This window comes from Arabidopsis lyrata (genome assembly GCF_000004255.2).
Source record: "Arabidopsis lyrata subsp. lyrata unplaced genomic scaffold ARALYscaffold_4, whole genome shotgun sequence".
NCBI lineage: Eukaryota > Viridiplantae > Streptophyta > Magnoliopsida > Brassicales > Brassicaceae > Arabidopsis > Arabidopsis lyrata.
The window spans coordinates 22,379,014-22,394,275 of record NW_003302552.1 but is presented as its reverse complement, the minus strand read 5'-3'; the positions used below and the strand labels follow the sequence as shown (position 1 = coordinate 22,394,275).

Sequence of the window (15,262 nt, the reverse complement as noted above, 5' to 3'; positions counted from 1 at the left end):
AAAAATCACTGCTTTCTTTGTAATGATCCAATCTTTCTAAACCAATTTCAATCAAAGGAACAAGTCAGATCAGGAAGCATAATATAGGCTTTGATTTATAGATAAGTGCAATTAGTAGTAACAAATGAAAAATGCAATATAGCGAGTGACTCTGCTTCTTGTGACCATACACGTCTGTAATCTTTCATACTCTTTAGATTCACGGGTCACTTGAGAGATCTTTAACAGTTGAAAAAAGCTTCTCTCTTCACATGGATTTAGTGTCTTCAAGAGATGCTTTAGGAGATCCTTCAACTTCAACAAAAGCCCTTCTTCTTGGTCTCTCTCGTTCTCGGTCTGATCATTGCATCATCATGTCTGGAGAATCAAGCTCTGGTTCTACCGATCATTGCATCAAAGTTGTACCGACACATGGTGGCCGCTATGTTCAGTACAACGTTTATGGACAACTCTTTGAAGTTTCCCGAAAGTATGTCCCTCCTATTCGTCCCATTGGTAGAGGCGCTTGCGGTATTGTCTGGTAAGTTCTTTTGATTCTTTGTCTGATCAATGATCAAAGCGTTCCTTCTTTTGAATGTTCATAGGCTCTTGATTCTTGAATTTCAGTGCTGCGGTGAACTCAGTGACTGGAGAGAAAGTGGCTATTAAGAAGATCGGTAATGCTTTTGATAACATCATTGATGCTAAGAGAACTTTACGTGAAATTAAACTTCTCAGGCATATGGATCATGAGAACGTAAGCATTAAGCATCATTTCTCACTGTTGAAAACAACTTAAGTTTCTCAATTTTGCTAGATCTATCAAGTGTTCCTGATCTTCAGGGTCGAGGCAATACGAGGATTCCTCTTTATATAAGATTTCGATTAATCTAATCTGCAAGCCTTGGTTTGATTCTTTAGGTTATAACCATCAAAGATATTGTAAGACCTCCGCAACGAGATATCTTCAACGATGTCTACATTGTCTATGAGTTAATGGACACTGATCTTCAAAGAATCCTCCGTTCTAACCAAACACTGACCAGTGATCAATGCCGCGTAAGTCTCTGTGTTGTTGTAATCATTTGTAAAGTCATGGAACTCTCTGATCTGATCCGATTCTATTTACTTGCCTTCCTGTTACAGTTCCTAGTATACCAGCTCTTAAGAGGGCTCAAATACGTGCACTCGGCGAACATATTACATCGTGATCTAAGGCCAAGCAACGTGCTACTTAACTCGAAAAATGAGCTAAAGATTGGTGATTTTGGGCTTGCAAGAACAACTTCAGACACAGACTTCATGACTGAATATGTCGTTACCCGTTGGTACAGGGCTCCTGAGTTGCTTCTTAACTGCTCAGAGTACACCGCAGCTATTGATATTTGGTCTGTTGGTTGCATACTCGGCGAAATCATGACGGGACAGCCGTTGTTTCCAGGCAAAGATTATGTTCATCAGCTTAGGCTTATAACAGAGGTAAAACAGTAAAGTAAAAAGCATTAGTTTTCCACTTGTCTGAAAACTGCACTGCCCAATTCTGATTTCACTTAAAATCCATTTCTTGAAATTAGCTTGTAGGCTCTCCAGACAATTCCAGCCTGGGCTTCCTTCGCAGTGACAACGCAAGAAGGTATGTCAGGCAACTTCCGCGATACCCGAAACAGCAGTTTGCTGCTAGATTCCCGAAAATGCCCTCTACCGCTATCGATTTGCTGGAGAGAATGCTCGTCTTTGATCCTAACCGGCGCATCTCAGGTAACAAACAGCACGAAGATCCTTAAAACATTCATGTGGTTTTCGCAGTTGGCTTTTGGCTTATCAATTGGTTCTGGTTTGTTTATACCTGCATCTGTTGTGTGTGTAGTCGATGAAGCCCTTGGCCATGCTTACCTATCACCGCACCACGATGTGAGCAAAGAACCGGTTTGTTCGACTCCTTTCAGCTTTGATTTCGAGCATCCTTCTTGCACAGAAGAACACATAAAGGAGCTTATCTACAAGGAGTCTGTCAAATTCAATCCTGACCATTGAGAGAGAAACATGTTTGAATGATTTGATTCCTTTCTATAAGTCTGCTTTGTTTGATCTCAGATTCCTTTATATTGAATCTAAACTCATTTTATCTTGATTGAATAATTGCTATGATGATACACACATATTTATCTATATCTTAAGCCACTGCAGAGCTTAACTTTCTTTGAATCAAATTTCTTAGACCATTGATCATATATGATAGCATTTTTGTTTTTTCTGTTTACCAAAACAGAGTATTGTGTATTGTGTAAGCATAGTTCGTTTAGTAAAAGTATAGTTGTTGAACTTAACTAGTTTAATGCCAAATAAATTGGTCGAAAATCGAAACCAAGAAACTGATAAAAGCACAAAGATCATATTTTCCGAGACATTCACGAATTTCCTTCAAATACACACACTTATTATTGTGAGTTTAGCATTTATTCTTTCTTTCTGAATCTCCATGCATGTTTCCATATTATTTTTCTTATTCACTTTCCTTGTTTTTTGATTTATGAGTTACTAAAATATTATAATGTTACATCGTTTGCTTCATCTCTCTAAGAAACCCTAGCTTCTTTTCTTACTCCGCCGGGATGTCCCTCCGCCTCATCATCCTCGGGCTCTCTAAGTCTTCTCCTCTCTCTAATCGTAACCTCTGCTCCATCGCCGCGAGAAGAGACCGCCTCTCCTCGATGTACGAGAAAATTAAATGGGAAAATTCCCGCCGCCAAAGTAACAGCCACAAGACGTGTCTTCTTCTCTCAAATCCTCCTTACCCCATCCCAAAAAACAGAGAGCCCCAACGGCCGTTGCACAACAAGTCGAATCAACATTACGGTGAGAGCTATCTACACTCGACGGTCACGTTCTTGATCCACAATCTCTCGGACCTCGACACGGCGATGGAGTACGCACGCTTGACCGCTTTCACCAAAACTCGCGGCGCAACCACAACGGCCACCTGCGACCTTATAATCGCAGCCTTGTGCGAGGCCAAACGGTACAGAGACGCCTACGACCTCTTCCATTACTTTTTCAACGAATCCAACATCAAACTCAGCGTCCGTTGCTGCAATCACGTTGTTAAAGCTCTATGCGACGATGGTCGTGCCCACGAAGCTCTTCAACTCCATCACCACATGCGTAGCGACGGCAATGCCTCCTTGTGTCTTGATTATCAGACATACCGTATCTTGACCAAAGGTTTGTGGGATGCCGGGAAGATCGGTGAAGCTCTAGATTTGGTTAAAGATGTCTTCTCTTTGAGATTTGCAAAACCAGAGGATTACGACATTATGGTTTCTCATTTCTTGGATCATCAGCAAGATTTTGACAAAAGCTGGGCGCTTTGTTGTGCCGCTAACCTGGGAATGAGCGAGCTTAACAATGGCAACAACAGTTATCCAACGGTAACCGTGACCGCCATAACGGTGACTCTCATTGAGCATTGTTTCAGTCGACGGCAAGAGGAAACAGCAATGGAATTCTACACTGATTTGTTAGCAAAAAGACCCGTGATTGAAGATGCTTCCATTAAACCACTCTTGGAAGTTTTGTACAAGTAAGTTTTGTACAAGTACGGTCATTGTTCCATAACATGTTCGAGTTCCCTAGTGGTGTGGACGAGGATTCAGACCACTCAGAGCCTATAAATGCAATGATCAATGAGCTTTTCAAGCTCGGGATGTCTAAGGAAGCATTTGATTCATTCTTAAAAGTGAGATCAAAACAGAGATTCTTTATGAACAGATTCACGCATGTACCTTACGCCAACATCATCACGAGGTGTATCGAAGATGGGAACTTGTTGTCCAAGGCAGACATGATCTTTCGTGAATTACTCAAGGATAATCCATCGGCTTGCAAGATTTCAACATTCGAAGAAATGATCAATGCGTATCTAAAGGCCGGGAGGCTCCATGATGCATTGAAAACAGCAAACAAGATGGTGGATGCAAATCTAAGCCAAGTTTCTTCATTATTAAAGAGTTGATTGATTTTACTCTCTACTTCTTCATTTCAGCTTCTTGTTATTTTCAACATTACTTCATTTTCGAAAATGTGAGCTTGATGGTCTGACTTGGTTTCCACTCCAAGATAATAAAAATAAAGCATCTACGGCCACCAATGAATGGTCTGAGTCAACTTGGTTCTATTAAGCACGGCAATGTCATCGTTGACTAGTCATGGCTTCTTTAACAGAAGCGAGTTTATTTATAACACTCGATCGTCTAGTATCATCGTCTGGAAGAGTCGATGATGCCCTCAAAACCTCGAGAAAATTGGCTCTTTTGAACCTACGCAAGGTTTCTTTCTATCGCGATCCACTTTAAATCTATGATATCACTAATTTTCAACAGTTGACGTGTAAATAATACACATTTTATGTTGTTTAAAATAAGTTCCTATATGACTCTTGTCTCTGACCAACACGTTCTAAATTATTCATATAAACAGATAAAATATTAAACCGAATGTAAATATTCTATCTCGCCCAGAATCGTGTAGAAGCCACGCGCGGAGATTCTTCATTACCAAAATCCCCGATCATTTAACAACCGTTCGATCCGCGCGTGGAAACTACAACACTTACGTGGCGCGGGGGCAAACTGACGAAAAATTAAAGAGACGTAAGAAAGTCAGTATTTTTATAAAATAAAAAAAGTCAGTATTCAAAAATCAAGACGGCGAAAATTGAAAATTGAAAATTGTTTCCGAGTGATGATGCTCTCTCTTCTTCTTCTTCTTCTTCTACTCACAGTAAGAATTGAAAATTGAAAATAGTCTAAAACCCTTAATTCTCAGAAAAAGTTTCACCTACAATGGCTGAGATTTCGTTTCTGGTTTTAACAACTCTCGTCGTTTTTTCATGGGCTCTTTCGATCGGTAATTGTCTTCAAGATTCTGGGTTGGACAATTATGGAAGCTTTTTCACGGTCTCGAGCTTCAGGTACCCTGAATCCCAAGTCAGACCCTACGATACACGTTACATCAGAGGTCTGTTTAATCTGATCAGTTTCAGATTCAAGCTTTTTCAGCTGCTTTTTTTTTTTTTTTTGGGTTCTGAATGATGATTTGAAATTCAATAAATGGACTTGGATTTTTTATATCTGATCAATAAATAGCTCTTGGATTCTGATCATTTCAATAATCAGGATCTTATTTTTGGTTTATGCTCTCTGATTCTCTGTTTGATTCCGTACAGTTGATTTGCCTCCATGGTTCTCATCATTGAATGTTGCTATCGAATCTGATGTAGACATCGTGAGTATTACTACAGACTTCTCCTCCAAATTTGTATTGGTATTCAAAGGAAAATGTAAGTAAGTAATTGATTGTGTTTTTGGTAGACTGCAAAGAGCATTTCGAAGATTTCGAAAAGTCTTCTTCCTGTAATATGCTTCAGAGATGGTAGTCCTCCTCTGCCTGATGCCTCAACCAACGCTCTTGAAGGTTTAGGTGCGTTTTAGCTTCTTTGTCTGGTCAAAGAACCTTACTATTTTAGGGGATTAAGAAAGTGTTCTCTTGATGTTTTGTAGAGCTAGGACAATTCTTCAATGGATCTTTCCAAGGAGCTGAAGATATTGAGATTGCAGAACAGTGTTACCCTATGCAGAAGAACATATCCCTGAGATTGACCAATGAACAGGTTTTTACATTACTTCTTGTGTGTTAGGACTTTTTTAGATGATGAGTTTCTTTTTTAACGTTATTGTTTCCAGATATCACCGGGAGCTTGGTATATTGGTCTTTTTAACGGAATTGGGGCTACGAGGACTCAGGGGAAAATGGTATGGTTCTTTGTAACTCTTCTAAAATTGAAATAATTTCAGCCTTTATTGTTTGTTTGTTCTGAATTAGATCTCTAATACTTGGATACTGCACAGATTGTTCGCTCCTCTGCGTTTTCATTTAGTGCCAACATCAGTGTTGAAGGTTGTAAAACCGCTACAATGTGGGGGCCTTCCTGCAACCAGACTATTTATCCGCTTTCATGTTCTCGGTTCGATAACCAGACAGGAAGTGTTATTTCTTGCTCTGATTCTATTCCTAGTTCTTGTCTGACCCATGCTGAAACAAAGACATATGCTTTAGATGTAGATGGGATAGCTGAACAATTAGTTATTATGGCATCCAATGTCAAAGTAGATTCCAATGAAAGTTATCTCATGTGTTACGCCCGTTTTGGAGCCATTGCTTCAGAGACTCTGCATGATTACACTGGTGATATACATAAAGTTCCCTTAGTTGTTAACAAACCGAAAGCTGGTCGATGGTATATCGTTATTAGTTTATCTGGACGGGAGACTCGGTTTGTACAGGGCACTAATTCTGGTTCTAGGGTCTGCTTTTCAATTAATGTTAAAGTACTCGGATGTCCCGTAGGAAAAGCAGGACCAAATTGTGGGCAGCAAATCTACATGCTTCAGGTAAGTTGCTCTAAAAACTTGTGAGTATGTCAAAATCAAGATTGAGCTCTATAGTTATTAGAATTGTTGAACAAGATATATTTTATGCAGGCAGTTATGAGGAGGGGATGGTTGACACCTTTTGAATCATATTATTTTCCGGTCAATGACGCTTCACCTTCAGGCTCGAGCACAGTTTTCCCCCTCGAACCCATCGTCAGCAACTTTTCCTCTATTCCAGAATTAGACACAAGCACATGGACTTATTTTCTCATGAACATCCCTCAAGGAGGTTCTGGTGGGCATATCCATTTCAGATTAACATCAGACTCCACAATGCAATATGAAGTATATCTTAGAATTGGTGGATTGCCCACTATTGACGACTGGGATTATTATTATGTAAATCGAACAAGTGCCAGCCGCTCAATGTTCTTCTCATTGTATAATTCTAGCCAAGAAAAGGTTGATTTCTACATCTTGTATGCTCGAGAAGGAACATGGTCATTTGGTTTAAGGCAGCTCATTGACTCTAATACTCCTGCTGCTTCCAGAGGTCCACCTACTCTAGTATCTCTTTCTCTCGAAAGATGCCCGAGAAGGTGTTCGTCTTATGGGCAATGCCGATATGCTTTTGACGCTAGTGGATTGACATCTTACAGGTTTTTTTTCTACCTCGAGTCAACCAAAATTTGTAAACATGATGGAAAGTAGATTACCTTGAGATTAAATTCTTGTGTTGTGTTTCAGCTTTTGTTCTTGTGACAGAACCCACGGAGGCTTTGACTGCAGCATTGAAATTGTGTCACACCAAGGTATCTTAATCTATTAGTGTTTGAAACTTTGACAATTTTTCTGTGTACTCATGTGCGTAAAACCTGATGCAGAACATATTGTTCAGTCTATTGCTCTCATTGCATCAAATGCAGCGGCTCTTTTGCCAGCTTACTGGGCTCTTCGGCAGCGGGTAATTTCTTGGTTTAACACTTTAATCCGGTGCTCTTTGCTTTTTTCTTTTTTTCCATCTAAAAGCTGCTGATTCATGTCCTAAACAGGAGTATCCAGAGTGGGTTCTGTTCACATCCAGCGGAATCTCGAGCGCTCTGTATCATGCATGTGATGTAGGGACCTGGTGTGTTTTAAGTTACAATGTTTTACAGGTACGGGTAGTTGGTAGCTGCATCATTGTCATCTTCTATGTGAAATTATACTTAGTTACGAGATAGTCATTTTTTTGCTTCAGTTCATGGATTTCTGGCTCTCTTTCATGGCGGTGGTTGGTACCTTTGTGTACTTATCCACGGCTGGTGAAGCAGTTAAGAGGACAATACACACAGTTGTTGCCATTCTCACAGCTTTATTGGCCTTGACTCAAGCAACAAGGTATCTGAGATGTTTGACTCAATGGTAAATAGCACCTTGATACTATTTCTAAACCTTTACATTGGCTTGCTATCTATTTGCAGGGCGTCAAATATTATCATTGTGTTAGCAATCGGTTCACTCGGTCTCCTCATCGGATTTTTGGTAGAATTTGTTACCAAGTATCGATCATACTGCGGGTCGGCTGGATTTTCATTGAACATGCTCGACAGGTAAAATAAGGAAGCCATTCTGTTTCCTGACTTACGCAGCATTACCTACTGTGACAAAATCATTATTTATTTGAGTTCTGTCATATTCTTGTCGTAGGCCACGGGCAGTCAAAGAATGGTTTAGTAATTTGATCAAGACGCTCAAGAAACGGTTTCGTTGGGGCTTTGTGGCGGCTGGTCTTGTAGCCTTCACCATGGCAGCCATAAGTTTCAAAGTAGAAACCAGTTCGAGCTACTGGATTTGGCACAGGTTTGTGTATGTAAAGTTTATCAGATATGAATAATATCGATTCTATCACTTTTCTGAAGGTTGACTTATGAAAATTATGTGCAGTATTTGGCATTTCACAATCTACACATCTTCCTTCTTCTTCCTCTGTTCGAAGATTGCAATTGTAAATAACGAGAACCTAGCCCACAACGGAGCTGACAACTACGAGTTAACAAGGCAAGACTCGCTACCAAGAAACTAAGAAAAGCATAAAGAGAGAGGCTTTTACTGATTCTTTCTGTATCTTGTACTATATACCAACCAAAGAAGTTTTAGAACAGAACAAGACATGGTGATGGGTAAATATTCAGGTTTTTTCTCTCTCTTACTTAGATTGTTTCGATATGGCATCTGAACCTCACTGTCAACTTGTCTCTGTAATCATGTATGTTTATACGCTCATAGTGACATAAAAAGATCACTGGAGTTGTCCAGTTGCATCATTTATCTTAGGCCTAGGCAATGTAATGTTTTGGTACAATGAGAGGCTTTGGCGTTCTTGAACAATCTTTACTTACATAGCTTTTTAAGCTGACTAAAGATTGATGTGTTCATGGTTATAATTGCTAGATTGAGTATTCCCCTATAGCCAACTGCAACCTAGAGTTTTGGGATTGTAGCAGTTTCTCCTCTCTTTTTTACGCAGTAGAGCCGCTTGATTCCAATGGCCTTCGGAGGCGTAAGCGTTTGACATGATGGAGTAGTTCACAGGTTTGCTTGGTTCAATTTCAAGAAGCTTCTTTGCACCCCATTTCATGGATTCTATTTTCTCATGGATGTTACATGCTCCTGTGAAAGCTGCCAAAGCATGTGTGCTTGGTTCTGTGGGCATTGACTTTAACACATCAAAAGCCTCGTCGATGAAACCAGCTCGACCAAGAAGATCGATCAGACAAGTGTAGTGTTCTTCCTCTGGTTCTATCTTGTAAACCTCAGTCATTCGTTTGAAGCAACGAAGCCCTTCTTGAACTAATCCTCCATGGCTACAAGCAGACAAAACCTCTAAAAAAGTGATCTTGTCTGGTTGAAGTTTCTGCAGCATACTTTCAAATATTCGCAAGCTTTCTTCTGCGAATCCATGAGAAGCCAGAGCTCCTATCACTGAAGTCCATGAAACAAGATCAGGTTCTCGGATCGAATGAAAACATAAAAGTGCTTCAGATAAATTTCCAGTCCTGGAGTAAGAACTTATCAGAGAATTAGCCACCGACAAAAATTCTGCAGAGCCCTTTTTAGTAACCATCGCTTGCACTTGCTTAATCTCCCAAATTGCAGAGAATTTCGTGCAGGAACATAGAACACTTGCAAAGGTAAGTTCATCAGGTTGAAGATTTTCACGGAGCATTTGACCAAAAAGTCGCATAGCTTCTCTTCCTTCTCCATTTTGTCCAAAACCTACAATCATCGCGTTCCAAGACACTATATTTCTCACAACCATCGATTCAAAACATTTGTGAGCATCACTCATATGGTTACTCTTCGCATACATATTCACCAATGCAGTCGCCACAGGAATGTCGAATAAATATGACAGTTTGAAGACAATGGCATGAATCTGCTTCCCTTGTTTGATCCCGCATGCACTGAGAAGACTCGAGAGAGTGAAATCATCACCTGTGAATCCGTTTTTTTCAGAACTCATCAGCTTGAGTAAACCAAAAGCTTCATCAATCATACCGTTAAGAACATACGACGAAACTAAAGCGTTCCACAGCACTAAATCTCTAACCAAAACCGCCTCGAAAACTTGTCTTGCTTCACCAATGAGACCACATTTCCCATAGAAATCAACTAGACTAGTACTCAGAAAGCAATTCGATTCAAGACCTTGTTTCACTATCAGACTGTGTAATTGGTTACCAGCTTCCACATTGGTCGAATCAGTACACAACCGTATCAACCCGATGAACGACACATGGTCCAAAATCACCTCACTAAGAAGACTCCGGCTCAAATAACAAAAACCTAGATGAGCTCTGTGGTTGGTGTCACCGTCTCGGTGAATGACCCCGTGAATCAGTATGTTCCAAGTAACAATATTTCTCACAAGCATTTCGTCGAAGAGCTTATCTGCATCATCAAATTCTCTGATTTTCGTGTAAGCTTGCAAGAGCTTGTTTTGAAAAAACAGAGAATTGTAAGTCCCTTGTTTTACCATGAACCCATGTTTTTGTTTCACGTCAAAGAGATGATCCAAGCTAGCAGATAACTTCGATACAGAGGATATAGCTACAGGTGAAGAAGAAGAAGAAGGAAGGGTTCTAATGGTTCGCAAGGAAGATAAGTGGTTCTGATGGTTCGCAAGGAAGATCGGAATTGATCGGAGGAATGTAAAGCACATCTTTACAGGAAATGAAATTAGCGTGGCGGGAAAATTAGTTTTACATCACTTACACTCTATAAGAGGTGATGCAAATATCTTGCATTGGTTGAAAAAATATTTGCATCGATTTTCATAACTGATGTTTTTTTTATGTAAATTTTGCATTAGTTAATATAAGTGATATTAATATTTTCATTCTTTGTAAATAATTGATGTTAAAATTAGTATTTTAATTAAGTGATTTTAATATTTGTGTCATTTACAAAAATCGAATTAACTTTTTTACAGCTAATGCCAATTTGGCTTTAAAAAAAATATTTTCGTTCGTATAATATTTTATCCTCGTTCAGTTTTTTTTTTTATGATATACTTCAGAGCCACATAATTCAAATCAGTAATTTATACTTATTTCCACCAATGGAAAACTTATATTATGCATCCCTTAATAATAATAATGTGTGGGACTTGCAATAAATATGTCTATTGTAAGGTAGTTTTTTTTTTTTTTGGGACAAATTGTAAGGTAGTTAAGTAGATAAATCTGAATATTATATAGAGAGAGTTCTAGATCCACTTCCTCTCTTTGAAGCGATGTGGGACAAATCAACGCTGAGTTTTTTTTTTTGTGTCACAACTTACTAGTGTTTTTATTTTTATTTTGCTTTTGATACAATTTCAATCGATGTAAATTAAAATAAAATACCATCAGTTTTATGTAACTGATGTAAAAATAGTAAATAATTGCATCGATTCTAACAATCGAAGCGAAATTGCATAATTAGCATCATTTTTTAATTGATATAATTTTGTATCAAATTTTTAATTGATGTTAGTATAAAATATTAATTACATTGATTGTTTAAATGATATAAATCTATAATTTTGTTTCACTATTTTAAAAGTGATACAAACTGAGATAGATTTGTATCAATTTTATTGAATTGATGTAAATCAAATTATTATCAATTTTATTGAATTGATGTTTCAATTTAAGTATCGTGCTCAACCAGTGGTTGGTTAAATAATTAACCAGGGTTAAAACGTCATATGACAGCTAATATAAATTTGATGGTATGGGTCTCTCTCACTCTCATTTTCCAATGCGTCTTTATATATATAAACCGTCGTGCTGCTTCATTCAATAAACCCATTTTCTCTACATTTTCTAAATACCAGCAATTACAGAAAGAAGATTTATATAAAAAAATTAGTAGACAAAAAAGGTTAGTGATTCCGCAATATTATAATCTGATCCTATTCGTAAATTTTGTTTGCAAGTTTCGTATTTTCTTCACATTGTTTAGTAACCCTAATTTTGGGGGAAAATTAGTTATTCGATTTTTTGAGGAATAAGGGTCTGTATCTGTGGAAAATTTGATTTTTGACCCTAAACTTCTTCTTTGGGTCACCATCCATCGAAACCCAAACCTCGAAAGAGAGAGAGAGAAATGGCGGGCCAAGGGGAAGTGGGAAGCCGGTATAGGGTTTTGCCAAAGGGAAAAAATTTCCTTAGTTTTTCGATTTTTTGTGTTTCCCGCTAAAAAAAAACCTAATTCCGCCATGGAATCTCAGAGGTCTTAATCGTAAGTTCCTGGATTGTTTAGTTCCTGGATCTTCTTGGGGATTTCATTTGTTTCTCTTACTCGTCGTTGAAGATTCCTGGGTTTTTCGTTTCTCTTTAGATTATTTGGGGTTTGTTCTTGTGGTTCCAGAGATAACGAGAAATGGGATCTGTTAATTGTTGTAGGGTTCGTTGTTCGTTGTTAATGGCGGGTTGGTCGATGGTAGCAGACGAGGATGCCGTCGATCCTAGTAAAACTCCGAAGAATCTCGACGCGAATAGGTCTCCTGAAAGCGTAAACCCAGAATCTACAAGGTCTGGGTTTGAAAAGAAGATTAAAGAACTCATCTCCTTGTTCCGACCTTTGCTTGATTCTTTTCTCGCTGAGTTTTGCTCGGCGGATAGTTTTCGACCTCTTCCTGCCATGACCGGCGACGGGAAAATTGTTGATTTGTTCAGTCTTTTTTTGAACGTGAGTCACAAAGGCGGATTTGATGCAGTTTCTGAAAATGGGTCATGGGATGAAGTTGCTCAAGAGTCTGGATTAGAGTCTCATAACTCTGCATCTGCCAAATTGATCTATGTTAAGTATCTTGATGCACTTGCTCGGTGGTTGAACAGAGTTATTGCAGGAGATACTGATGTTAGTAGCGTGGAGTTGTCTGGAATCTCTGATGCTTTGGTGGCTAGACTGCAAGTTTTTTTATCTGAAGTGAAAAAGAAGTATGAGCTGAGGAAAGGTAGACCTGCAAAGGAGTTAGGAGCAGAGCTTAAATGGTTTATATCGAAAACAAAGAGAAGATATGATAAGTACCATGTTGGCAAAGAGTCTGGTTCCAATGATGCTGTGATAGGCATTCAGGGATCAAAATTGACGGACAAGAGAATGGAGCAGATAATGATCCTTGAATCGGGTAATCAGAAATGCTCTTCGCCTGGGAAGAGAAAACGAGAATGTCCTTTAGAAACATTGAAATGGTTAAGCGAGGTTGCTAAGGATCCATGTCACCCATCTGTTGGCCGTGTGCCAGATAGATCAAAGTGGGTATCTTATGGAAGTGAAGAGCCATGGAAACAACTTCTTCTGTTTAGGGCCTCAAGAACAAACAATGATTCAGCTTGTGAAAAGACTTGGCAGGTGGGTATATAGGTACAGTTATTCAATGATCTGCATTTGCCTGTATGACAAGCCTATAAGATGTAAATGCACCAACTTTCCTGCTATAGCGATTCGAAATTTGTTATTGATGTAAACTGTGGAGACGTGAACTTTTGCCTGTAGGATCATGAATTGCATGTGTCATTAAAGCATTCTAAGGAGTTACTAATAGCAACTTCGAAAATTCTGCATCAGATTTTAGCATAAGAAACTTGATTCTTTATAATGTCCTCTTCCCTGTATCCAACAATGAACATTCTCTATGCTATCTCACTGTACAGAGACTGTGAACCCTGTGATTGAAATAGAATCTAATTAGTCTGATGGTGATTGTTTGTCTGTGCTCTCTTATTTAACTACTGTTCTTCCAAGTTTATGCCTTCCAAGTCTTGATAATATGCTCATGTGTTTCAGAAACTTCAGAAGATGCACCCATGCCTGTATGATGATAGTGCTGGACCTAGTTACAATCTAAGAGAGAGACTGAGTTACGACGATTACAAGAGGGGAAAGACATCTTCTGGGAATGGCTCGGATTCAGGCAGTTCAGATGAGGAGGATAGACCATGTGCTCTAGTTGGGTCAGAGTTTCAAGCTGAAGTACCCGAGTGGACTGACATAACCCCTGAAAGTGATACAAAGTGGTTGGGCACTCGAATCTGGCCACTGACCAAAGAACAAACCAACCGTAATCTTCTTATCGAAAGAGATCGTATTGGAAAAGGAAGACAAGATCCTTGTGGCTGCCATAGTCCAGGATCTACTGAATGTGTCAAGTTTCATATCACTGCAAAACAGGATAAACTGAAACTTGAACTTGGTCCAGCTTTCTACATGTGGTGTTTTGATGTCATGGGTGAAGGTACTCTTCACTATTGGACAGACTTAGAACTGAAGAAGATAAAGTCTTTGATGAGTTCTCCACCGTCACTTAGCCCAGCCTTCTTCGATCAGGCCAAGATGATTCTTTCTTCAAAGGGCAGGGGAAAAATTGTGAGCTACTTCTACAACGTGACCCTTTTGCAGTATAGGGCAAATCAGAGTAGAATCACACCTCATGATATAGACAGTGATACTGATCAGTTATTCATCCGTGCAACACAGAATGAAAATCCAGCCCCTGAAGCAAACACATCCCAGAAACCCGCCCTACTTTCGCCTAAGAAAAAAAGATGTCGGTAGAGCCTTTATGAATCACCCTGTTGAGATTCAAGTTGGAGCAGCTCTTTTTGTTTTCTTTCCACCTCATTTTTGGGGCTTATATTGCCATTGGAACCGCTTTAATCTCTGTGGGGGGAAAAGGCTTCATCATTGCATCGTCTTAGCAAATTCCGGTTTTAGTTTTGAGGTATATACTTCCATCTCTTCCTTGATGATTCTACAGTAGTATTTCTTTTTGTTGGCATTGCTTGAAAGGCTTTGCGGAAACTGATGAATCAGAGAGAAGATTTCTTCTAGTACAGTGAGAGAAATTTGGATTAGTTTGGTGAATATAACAAAGGCAAAATGTAATTGCTATATGGTGTTATTTTTTGTTTCTCTCTTGCTATTATTACTTAAGTTTCATGAATTCGATTATAACTTCTCATCACTTGATAAATTAAAACCTTTACACGAGCAAAGTTATAAGGCAGATGTTATCATATAAACTCAAAGAGCGGTAGCTTATTCAGTTGTTATAACACTGTACTATACTCCCTCCGTTTTCGAATAAATGTCGTTTTAACTATATGCACACAAATTAAGAAACTATTAATGTTGTTAGTTTTTTAATATAAAAATATCATTAATTAACTACCTAAACATAATTTAATCAATAGTAAATCAAGTTGCATAATAAAAATAAATATAAAAAATAAAAAAATAATAAATTTTGTATCGAAAACTGAAAACGATAACTAATTAAAAACAAAAAAATTTCTCTAAAACGACAACTATTCGAAAAC

The 15,262-nt window shown here is 38.7% G+C and overlaps 5 protein-coding genes across 9 annotated transcripts; 4 read left to right on the top strand and 1 right to left on the bottom strand.

Moving 5' to 3' along the window:
* Window positions 1–48: 48 nt before the first annotated feature.
* On the top strand, window positions 49–2,150 carry LOC9318115 (mitogen-activated protein kinase 12). The gene is made up of 6 exons (XM_002882003.2): window positions 49–520; window positions 607–736; window positions 901–1,038; window positions 1,126–1,458; window positions 1,554–1,737; window positions 1,847–2,150. Exons 1-6 carry the CDS (start codon window positions 252–254, stop codon window positions 2,011–2,013), a joined length of 1,221 nt encoding a protein of 406 aa, XP_002882049.1. The 5' UTR covers window positions 49–251; the 3' UTR covers window positions 2,014–2,150.
* Window positions 2,151–2,900: 750 nt separating this feature from the next.
* On the top strand, window positions 2,901–3,991 carry LOC9318114 (pentatricopeptide repeat-containing protein At3g60980, mitochondrial). Its single transcript, XM_002882002.2, has 2 exons — window positions 2,901–3,559; window positions 3,613–3,991. Exons 1-2 carry the CDS (start codon window positions 2,901–2,903, stop codon window positions 3,989–3,991), a joined length of 1,038 nt encoding a protein of 345 aa, XP_002882048.2.
* A 773-nt stretch (window positions 3,992–4,764) lies between these two features.
* Window positions 4,765–8,777, top strand: LOC9316282. Of its 2 annotated transcripts, none has more exons than XM_021028595.1 (14): window positions 4,765–4,995; window positions 5,204–5,262; window positions 5,349–5,457; window positions 5,538–5,647; window positions 5,721–5,789; window positions 5,886–6,428; window positions 6,519–7,069; window positions 7,176–7,222; window positions 7,295–7,374; window positions 7,463–7,567; window positions 7,651–7,790; window positions 7,874–8,002; window positions 8,100–8,252; window positions 8,337–8,777. In XM_021028595.1, the coding sequence occupies exons 1-14, from the start codon at window positions 4,821–4,823 to the stop codon at window positions 8,473–8,475; spliced, it is 2,409 nt and encodes an 802-aa protein (XP_020884254.1). In that variant the 5' UTR covers window positions 4,765–4,820; the 3' UTR covers window positions 8,476–8,777. The 2 variants fall into 2 exon arrangements, with proteins under 2 accessions (XP_020884254.1, XP_020884253.1); XM_021028594.1 differs by having other exon boundaries at window positions 7,158–7,222.
* Window positions 8,778–8,837: 60 nt separating this feature from the next.
* LOC9318113 (pentatricopeptide repeat-containing protein At2g46050, mitochondrial) lies at window positions 8,838–10,757 on the bottom strand. Its single transcript, XM_002880168.2, has one exon. It carries the CDS (start codon window positions 10,612–10,614, stop codon window positions 8,857–8,859), a length of 1,758 nt encoding a protein of 585 aa, XP_002880214.1. The 5' UTR covers window positions 10,615–10,757; the 3' UTR covers window positions 8,838–8,856.
* An 892-nt stretch (window positions 10,758–11,649) lies between these two features.
* LOC110229490 (AT-rich interactive domain-containing protein 1) lies at window positions 11,650–14,897 on the top strand. Of its 4 annotated transcripts, none has more exons than XM_021029830.1 (3): window positions 11,650–11,819; window positions 12,344–13,295; window positions 13,740–14,897. In XM_021029830.1, the coding sequence occupies exons 1-3, from the start codon at window positions 11,665–11,667 to the stop codon at window positions 14,496–14,498; spliced, it is 1,866 nt and encodes a 621-aa protein (XP_020885489.1). In that variant the 5' UTR covers window positions 11,650–11,664; the 3' UTR covers window positions 14,499–14,897. The 4 variants fall into 4 exon arrangements, with proteins under 4 accessions (XP_020885489.1, XP_020885488.1, XP_020885490.1 ...); XM_021029829.1 differs by having other exon boundaries at window positions 11,651–11,819; window positions 13,731–14,897; XM_021029832.1 differs by lacking the exon at window positions 11,650–11,819 and adding an exon at window positions 11,857–12,179 and having other exon boundaries at window positions 13,731–14,897.
* Window positions 14,898–15,262: the final 365 nt, after the last annotated feature.

Bases quoted from the DNA above. Each gene is read 5' to 3' on its own strand.
- LOC9318113 (XM_002880168.2), bottom strand. From the start codon at position 10,614: ATGTGCTTTACATTCCTCCGATCAATTCCGATCTTCCTTGCGAACCAT.
- LOC9318115 (XM_002882003.2), top strand. From the start codon at position 252: ATGGATTTAGTGTCTTCAAGAGATGCTTTAGGAGATCCTTCAACTTCA. The intron at 737-900 runs GTAAGCATTAAG...TTGATTCTTTAG, and splicing joins GGCATATGGATCATGAGAAC to GTTATAACCATCAAAGATAT. The intron at 1,039-1,125 runs GTAAGTCTCTGT...TTCCTGTTACAG, and splicing joins TGACCAGTGATCAATGCCGC to TTCCTAGTATACCAGCTCTT.
- LOC9316282 (XM_021028594.1), top strand. From the start codon at position 4,821: ATGGCTGAGATTTCGTTTCTGGTTTTAACAACTCTCGTCGTTTTTTCA. The intron at 5,263-5,348 runs GTGAGTATTACT...TGTTTTTGGTAG, and splicing joins TCGAATCTGATGTAGACATC to ACTGCAAAGAGCATTTCGAA. The intron at 5,648-5,720 runs GTTTTTACATTA...TATTGTTTCCAG, and splicing joins TGAGATTGACCAATGAACAG to ATATCACCGGGAGCTTGGTA.
- LOC110229490 (XM_021029829.1), top strand. From the start codon at position 11,665: ATGGTATGGGTCTCTCTCACTCTCATTTTCCAATGCGTCTTTATATAT. The intron at 11,820-12,343 runs GTTAGTGATTCC...TAATTGTTGTAG, and splicing joins AAAATTAGTAGACAAAAAAG to GGTTCGTTGTTCGTTGTTAA. The intron at 13,296-13,730 runs GTGGGTATATAG...CATGTGTTTCAG, and splicing joins CTTGTGAAAAGACTTGGCAG to AAACTTCAGAAGATGCACCC.
- LOC9318114 (XM_002882002.2), top strand. From the start codon at position 2,901: ATGGAGTACGCACGCTTGACCGCTTTCACCAAAACTCGCGGCGCAACC. The intron at 3,560-3,612 runs GTAAGTTTTGTA...CGAGTTCCCTAG, and splicing joins CTCTTGGAAGTTTTGTACAA to TGGTGTGGACGAGGATTCAG.